The following is an 8,349-nucleotide window of genomic DNA, read 5'->3' as shown; positions in this document are numbered from 1 at the left end:
CGCACACATCCTCTGTCTGGGGCTAACGGTGAGGCGAGCCCGGCATGAGTCCCTCGCCCATTTGACCGCTCGCCGGACTTCAGAGCCGTCCCGGATCACTGAGGCTTCAAGTCGAGTCAACCAGGCTCAGTAACTTAGTCAAGTCACGGCAAGTGAGTTGCTTCGGCCCCGGAACGCCGCCGTACTGACTTAACTCTCCTGATTGTCCTCGTACTGATCTTTAACTTAACTTTGAGTAAAGTGGCTGGCTGGCTGGCTGGCTGGCTGGCTGGCTCGCCCGGGGCCGCGCCCGAGACAGGCTCTGAGCCTAATCTTTTACTCAAGTTCCCATACTGGGCGATGAGTATTATGCATGAACAAGGGAGGACCATGAGGCATAAGGCGGCGTGGTGGTTGGGTATGGCGACCATGGCGGTGATGATCATGGACACGGAGGGCAGAGAGATGGGGAATGGCGTCAGAAAAGGTTCGCTGAATGTTTCCATGATGACCTGTTGAAGCTTCTCTATCATCGTTGCTCCAGGAACGCATGGATCTGATGTGTTTTCATTATAGGAGCAGGCCACCAGGAGGTGCCGCTGCTGGGAGCTTACTACTACAACTGGTGAGTGATGCTAGGTTACTTGGACCTCTGACGCCTGGCAAGGTACAACCTGGATGACCAATGGAGCCATCACCCGCGGACGCATGAGGTCAGTGGCTGCTGTGAAAGCTGTGGGGGCCCTGAAGACCGTCTACAGCCTGAGCTTGGAGCATACGATCTTTCAGACAGATCGTGAGGAACGGACTTGTAGAGATGCACGACTGACGGCATGTCACAGCACGATGCAGAAGCATCACGAGTGGGCAAGGCAGTCAAACATCGACTTCTTCATCATGCCCTGGTCGGGGGTGGGGGAGGGCGAGCAAGCGGTCTGTGCCATGCATGCTGCCTGATGGGACCATGAACGTGCCGGTGCCAGCCGGAGCGCGATGTCGAGATCGATCGCCGAGTGGAGGAACACCTCACCATGAAGCAAGGAGTCAAGGTTGGACCCTTGCTCAGCCTCCCCTTCGCTCATGACCGTTGGGTTCGTGGACAGGTTGCCTTGATGTACACGGCGTTTGACATCCTAGGAGGTGAGATCCTTGCAGCATGTTGAAGCTCCTGGATGACTCCTGCTGCTTCTCCAGACGCCAGCGAGAATGACTTGGACTTGAGTGTGGTCCGATGCGAGTCCACGCCGTTCCTTGCTGTGCTGACATTACCGCAGCGCAAGAACTGCGACAGGCTGAAAGATCACTGGGAGTACGCTGCCAAGGTCTGTCATGTCGTCTCTTGTCTTGACTGAACTCATGCTCTTTCCCTTTCCTTTGCTCCCTTCAGCACTACTTCTCCAAAGATAATTACCTCCGCATCCATGGGAGCCCTGTGCTCTACGTGTACGGCTTCCGATGGTATCGCAACTTCCAGGCTTGCATGCAGGAGGCTCAGTCCCGCATCTTGTCGGCGACCTCTCACAAGCTCTACTTGGTGGTCGACACGATCTGGTGGTACCCGGCCCCCGAGCAGGCAGACTGGAAGGGGATGCAGGCTATCAACGTGAGCGGGATCGCAGGCTACAACCTCTATGACGCGGCTCAGCCGAGCAAGATGGGCCTCTCGTTCGCGTGGGAAGCGGCGCAGCTGCTGCACGACTTCGTGTCCCTGGCGTGGGATCACGGCATGATGGTCGTGCCGACTGTGATGCCTGGATACGACGACCGGAGGAGGGGAGGGAGCGGGAGGCCGACGGTGCCGCGGGCTAGAGGGGCGGAGCTGGCGCACCAGTGGAAGCAGCTGCTATGGTTCTCTGTGTGCCAGCCCAAGATTCTGAGGGCAGGGGCTGAGAAGAAGGAGAAATATCCGTCCCTTGTCCTTGTCAACTCCTTCAACCAGTGGCATGACGGCACAGAGGTCGAGCCCTCGCAGCACTACGGCGATCAGTACCTGAAGCTGATTCGGGCGCTCAAGAGCGAGGTGGTGAAGGAAGAAGTTCCCTGCGGGAAGGAGAAGGATGCTACCTTCAAGACGCCAACCTACTTCATCCCCAGCATGCGGGAGACAGGAGGGAGGACCCCTGGAGACAAGGCGTTCATACAGGGTCTCCTGGTTGTTGGGACCCTCTTCCTGAGCTGGTCGATGCTGATGGCCTGCGGGAAGACCATCCTCCTCTACACCGGGAAGGCTCCTTCCAAGTTCAAGGACGACGATCAGTCAGGGGAGGAGCAGCGACACTTCAACGAAGTCGCGGCAGGATACCTTGGAGAAGGAGGAGGGAGGGGCAGGAGGAGGTACCCGAAGCGCTCTCCCTCGACGCTGTCATGGGTTGTGGTGGGGGCGATCTTCGTGTTCAATTTCTGCTTCATCTACTATGTCTTCCACTTCTCTCCCGTCAGCGAGTACTTCGACGCCAGGCACGTCGAGTACCGCAAGGCCATCCACGACAACCTGAGGGCTGCACGCGAGGTCGCTCATCGCATGTGCCCGACCCTCTCCCTCTCCCTCCACCAGAAGAAGTTCGAGATGTGGGTCCTCAAGCTCGCCAGCAATCAGGTCCCCTCCTCCTCCTTCCTCCTCCCTTCCCCCCCCCCCCCCCCTTTCCCCTTCCTTCTCCCCTCTCCGCTCTCTCCCCTCCTCCCTCTCCCCCGCTTTCCTTCACCTCACCTCCCTCGTTCTCCGCCTTCTCCTCCCTGAACCTTCCTCTCACCTCCTGCTCCCCCCTCCTTTCTCCGCCTTCTGAATCTCCGCGTCTATCTCCTCTTGCTCACAAAGCTCCATCAGATCTCTCGTGCGGAGTTCCACCAGGAGATGTGTGGGGACCGTCCCTACCACCGCAGGGAGGTCGAGGCGCTCGTCCTCGAGCTCTGCGGCAGGGAGGCGACGGCGGAAGAGACGTCGAGATACGAGAAGGAGCTGGAGGAAGGAAAGTGAGTTGAACATCCTCAGTCGCCCTCCCTCTCCCCCTCCCTCCTCTTTCTCACCCTCCCCCTCACCCGATGCCTTGCAGTAAGACGTTGGACGAAATTCGGCAGGAAATCTCAGAGACCTCTGAGGTACGAGGTGGACAGGGAGGCTTTCTGAGGGGAGGAAGGAGAGAGGGAGGGGAAGACCTGTGCGGCAAGTCGGAGAAGAGTAGGATAGACGAGAAAATAGATAACGAGAGAGAAAGAGGAGGAGGAGGAGGAGGAGCAGGAGGAGGAGGAGGAGGATGCGGGTGTGTGCCTGTATGGAGGAAGGGGAAGGACTGAGGAAGCTCGCCGACTGAAGTTTTGCAGGCTCAGGAATTTGCCCAGCTGAAGCAGCAGAATCACGTGAGGCAGCCAAGGAGCCAACTGAAGTCATAACAAGACGAGAACAAGAGGAAGAAAAAAAGAAATGTCAGAGGGAGAGGGAGGGAGAGAGAAGGGGGAAGGAGAAAGAGGTGGGGAGAGAGGAGAGAAGGAGGAAGGGAGATAGAGAGAGAGGAGAGGAGAGGGGAAATAGATCAGCAGATCGAACGTGGGCAGCAGGAAAAGAGGACAAAAACTGGGAAGAGAAGCTGATTGAGGATGAGGGGAGGGGGAGGGGGAGGGGGAGGAGGAGGCAGGAGATGTCCTATTGATAGTTGAATTCATTTCAACTTTTAAATTACAGAGAAAGTTGAGCAGCTTCAACCTCGCAAGACGTCACCTCCTCCTCCTCCTCCTCCTCCTCTCCTCCGTGCCTTCTCCACATCTCCATCCTCGCACAGCCTCCAGGGCGTTACAGGTCTCCCTCTAGAGGCCGGGGAACTGCGGCCCTTCGTGTCCTGTCCCTCCGTTCTGAATCGCCTTGGCTCGAGCCTTCCTCGTCTCCACCTCCCCAATACGCTCGAACAGCTCGCCCATCTACCTCTCGTCAGCATCCCATATCACCTCCTCCTGCTCCTCCTGCTCCCTTCCTCCTCCTGCTCCTCCTGCTCCCTTCCTCCTCCTCCTCCTCCTCCTCCTCAACCCTCCCTCCCTCCCTCGCCTCTCTGTGTTTTGTTGGCTGACTGTCTCCCCCCCTCTCTGTCCTGCCTCGTCCTCCTCGGTTTCGTACATGTACCCTTTCTCGTCTTCGTCCTCCTACATCTCCCACATTCTCTCCGTCTCCTCCTCTCTCACCTCAATCATCGCATTGGACAGCTTCTCCACTTTCCGAGAGTCACGGCTGAGGAAAGAAAGTAAAAAGCAAGCGGGGGAGGAAGAGGAAAGTTGGGCGGGGGAGCAGCGAGGAAGGGAAGGGAAAGGAAGGAGACGCAGAGGTGGACGAGGAGAGAGGAAGAGAAACCAAAGAGAGAAATAGAGTGAGAAAGGAGTGAGGAGGAAGAGAAAGGCGACAACAAGAGTGACAAGGAGAAGGCGAGGAGAGCGAGAGGAGAAGGAGAAAAGGGGGGGCGGGGGGGGGGAGGGAAGAGGTGGAGGAGGAGGAGGAGGAGGAGGAGGAGGAGGAGGAGGAGGAGGAGGAGGAGGAGGAGGAGGAGGAGGGAGACTACCTGAACATGATCTCGCAAACACGTCGCACGCGCTCCTCCAAGAGAAGTTTTCCCATTTTCCACACGACGTTCAACCCGGATCTACACAATCAGTCTCAGAACTGCTCTCCTCCCCCCCCCCCCCCTTCCTCGTCTCCTCTTTCAGCAGGGCCTCTCACCTCATCATCTTCGCCTCCATCTCACGCTGCTGCGCCTGTTCCCCCCGTCAGCCCTCACAGCCCCTGCAGCTTCTCTTCACCTCCGAACGAGCTCCTCGAGGCTCTCCCATCTCCTGCCGACCTCACCCGTCAATCTCCGTTCTCAACCACCAAGCTCCTCGTCGTCGCCGTCGTTCTCCTCCTACCTGTGCCATGTTCGCAGTCCTCACGGCGTCCATCAGCACGGAAGCTCCAGACGAGGCGACGTGAGCTTTCTCCTACAGCATCGTTTTACTCCCCCTCCCTCCCTCCCTCCCTCCCTCCCTCCCTCGCACGGACCTGAACCTGCGCGAAGAATCCCTCCAGCCCGAACCATCGACCAGCGTGTTGCTTCCCTTCCTGCGAGTAGACGTACCCAAGCTTGCAAGAGCAAATCAGGCACTCCTTTTTCCTTTCATCCTTCCTTCCTCGATCTTCTCTCCCCCCCCCTCTCCCTCCCTCCCTCTCTCTCTCCCTCCCTCCCTCCCTCCCTCCCTCCCTCCCTCCCTCCTTTACCATGCAAACAAGTTCAACGCCGCCTGGTGCCTCGCAGAGCTCGGTTGCCTGCTTCTCGAGGGCCTCGGCGAATCCCTTGGCTCCCAACGTGTCGATTCGCTCGAGGCTGGTCATGAGTTTCTCGGAGAGACCCTTGCCTGACGACGCTGTCAGAGGGCGCGGGAGCTCAAGGAGGAGCAGGACGAGGGAGACGTGAGAGGAGGAGGGTATGGTGGGAGTGAGGAGGAGTACAGAGGTGAAATCCATAAGCCGTGCGCGTGGAGGAGGAGGAAAGTGAAGTACGATGCTGGTGAGGGGCAATAGAAAGAAAGGGCGTGTAGGAGAGAGTGGGAGGTAAGTCATACAGTAGACATCCTCCTCCCGCTTCAGCTTCTCGATGTCTTGGAACCTGTCCTCATCAGGCCTGCCTTGCATGTGCCTTTCCATCGAAGAAAGCATCTGCACCACATCCTCTTACTTCCACGAGCTCGACGGGGGGTCCGGGGAGATTCGAAGGAGGAGCATGGAGGAGGAGAGAGGAAGGCGAAAGATGAGCATGAGGAGAAGCAGGAGCACGAGCAGAAGGAGTAAGTGGTGAAGGAGGAGGGTGGAGGAGGAGGAGGAGGAGGAGGGGAGGGAGAAGGAGCAGGACCTGCTTCAGCATTGGCAGCTCGCAGACATCGCCGAAGATTTCGTCGAAGGCTCCTCCGCCGAACATGAGCCTGAATACCATCTGCCCTCCACTTCAGCACGTGGACACCAGACTCTTCCTAGCCCTCAGCACCTTGATGTCCACGTTGCCCGCTGCTTGCGCCATGTGTACCCCATCCTTGCCCCGCTCGTTGTAGATCTGACGCTTCTGGGGGTCGGACAGAACCTCGTAGGCCTCACTGATGGCCTGCAGCAGGCGGTTCAGCCCCCAACGCAGAGCAGGAGGGTCACCTTGAACTTGAGCTCTGCCTCAGGGTTGTCCGGATTCTGCTCGCCCACCATGCGTTACTTCGTCGGTCCTGGGGGGAAGAGGGGAGATAGCGAAGGTGGAAACAAAAGTGGAAGGGAGGGGGGGAAGCAGGGAGGGAGAGAAGGAGGGAGAGAAGGAGGGAGGGCAACCTTGTCTGGATGCCACTTCCTTGCTTGCTTGTAGTAGCCCTTCTTGATGTCGTTGTCCGACGCATCTTTCGTCACACCCAAGAGCTCTGCAGGGCTCAGGTTGAGCAGTCGAGAGGGTTCAAGGAGGGGCATGGACAGAAGATTTTAGGAGGAGATGAGTACAACTGAATCCTGGGAAGAGGAAGGAGGGAAGGAGGAGCAGGAGAGGAGGGTCAAGCATGGTCACCGTAGTAGTCGTCGTCTCCTGATGCAAGCGTTACTTTGACCCCGCTGAAATTGCCACTGCCTCCTCCTCCGAAGCCCGATCCAGCTCGATTTCCATAGCCACCAGAGGACCTTTGGGAGCCAGGAGGGGGGACCTGCCAGGGAGAATAGGAAGGAGGGTCAGGAGGCGGGCAACAGCAGCATGCTTGTGCGGCTCGACCTTGTTCTCCTTGGCGAGGTTAACCAGATCAGCCTTCTCGGAGACCCAGGTATGGTTGATGCCGGCCTCGCTCAGAGCCTGAGCACGTGAAGTGAGCAGGGTCAAGTCTGAAAGACTCCATGGGAGCAGCAGCAGCAGCAGCATACTTGCTTCAGCTCCTTCACAGACCAGGTGTCGTATGCCCCACTGGCAGGCGTTTTCTGCCCACCTTGGCTCCCTGTCGGGCCATGTCAGACCCCAGCCTACCTCCAGCAGTGCATGCACAGAGCTTCACCTTGATCCAGAGCTCCAGTCCCTCGAGCGATCCTCAGCTTGATCTCACCAGTCGCGCGCCTCTGAATGACGAGGTCGATGAACGTTCCCTCCTCTCCCACGATCAGATTCTGCGCAAGGGATCAGCATGCTGCAAGCTCCCAGTCCTCCTCTTACCTTGGCTTCCTGAATGCTCGTCACGTACTGCCCATCGATGGAGACGAGAATGTCGTCAACGCGGATCTTCCCACATCGATATGCAGCTCCGTTGGGCACAAGCTTGTTTGAAATCACGAGAACGAACAAGAAAAGGAATAGCAGGAAGGTAGGAAAAGGAGGAGGAGGAGGAGGAGGAGGAATTAGGGAGGAATGGAATAAGGGAGGGACTGATGAAGGGAGGGAGTGAGTATTCATATACCTCAGTGACCTTGAGACCTTCCGGCGTTGCTGCAAGGCCAACACCTGTTGACCAGGTCACTCAAGATCGGATGTGGCGAAAACCCGGCCTCTCAACTTCAAGGTCTCTCAACTTCAATATGGCAAAGAGCCTGAGTCCTTTCCTAGACTACCTTGCCCTTCCCATCATAAATCACGCATCCCCACTCTTTCCTCAACGTCGCCCATCATCTCATTCTTCACCTCTCGAACGCAACCCCAGCTCTATCTTCTATTCTCAACCTTGACCATCCTTCTGCTCTGTGTTCATCCCACCTTCACTATTCTATGAAATCCCCACCCCCATGTCCAATGCTTCATCACCCCACTCGATCTTTCGTCTACCCATCATCTATCCTGCTCCTGCTCCTGCTCTCGCTCCTGCTCCTGCTCCTTCTCCTTCTCCTGCTCCAACCTCCCACCGATCCTCCTCTCCCTCTGCTGCTGCTGCTGCTCCTTCTGCTGCTGCTGCTCCTTCTGCTGCTGCTGCACCTACTCCTTCTGCTGCTCCTGCTGCTCCTGCTGCTCCTGCTGCTCCTGCTGCTCCTGCTGCTTCTGCTGCTTCTGCTCTTGATTCCCTTCCCAGTCCTCCACCCTCGCCCTCTTCCTCCCCTGCTCCTCGTTCTTACCGATGCCAGCTGGTGCCATGTCGGCTCCCACGTTCCAGGAGATTCTGAGGCTAATAGCCTAAATCCTTTCTATATAAGTTAAGACGAAGGCTAAAAATGTAGATTGTGAGGCTGTTATAACTGATATATGATCTATATAGCATGCTATCGGCTATTCCTGGAAGAGCCAACCTCCTACTTATAAAACTATTTTGATGTAATTTATTGTCATACTAACTTTCAGTCATATATAATTTTGGTATCTCTTTTCATCACCATTTTCGTTTTATATTGTGTACCTGTACCACATTCTGTCCTACTGCACTTCATTT

General features: G+C 56.9%; 2 protein-coding genes across 2 annotated transcripts; one reads left to right on the top strand and one right to left on the bottom strand.

Moving 5' to 3' along the window:
• Positions 1 to 408: 408 nt before the first annotated feature.
• GUITHDRAFT_136026 (hypothetical protein) lies at positions 409 to 3,366 on the top strand (the record flags this gene model as incomplete). The annotated part of the gene is made up of 11 exons (XM_005836264.1): positions 409 to 466; positions 556 to 604; positions 647 to 692; positions 741 to 775; positions 822 to 912; positions 963 to 1,119; positions 1,174 to 1,301; positions 1,367 to 2,575; positions 2,804 to 2,949; positions 3,030 to 3,075; positions 3,298 to 3,366. The coding sequence occupies 11 exons, from the start codon at positions 409 to 411 to the stop codon at positions 3,364 to 3,366; spliced, it is 2,034 nt and encodes a 677-aa protein (XP_005836321.1).
• Positions 3,367 to 6,008: 2,642 nt separating this feature from the next.
• Positions 6,009 to 6,385, bottom strand: GUITHDRAFT_42983 (hypothetical protein; the record flags this gene model as incomplete). The annotated part of the gene is made up of 3 exons (XM_005836263.1): positions 6,009 to 6,086; positions 6,131 to 6,166; positions 6,299 to 6,385. Coding segments are annotated over 3 exons (201 nt in total), but the record flags the coding sequence as incomplete, so codon positions are not given.
• Between the last annotated feature and the right edge of the window lie 1,964 nt (positions 6,386 to 8,349).

The sequence above is a fragment of the Guillardia theta genome (genome assembly GCF_000315625.1).
Source record: "Guillardia theta CCMP2712 unplaced genomic scaffold GUITHscaffold_18, whole genome shotgun sequence".
NCBI lineage: Eukaryota > Cryptophyceae > Pyrenomonadales > Geminigeraceae > Guillardia > Guillardia theta.
Note: the sequence above shows the minus strand (reverse complement) of the source record. Positions and strands in the feature narration are given on the sequence as shown.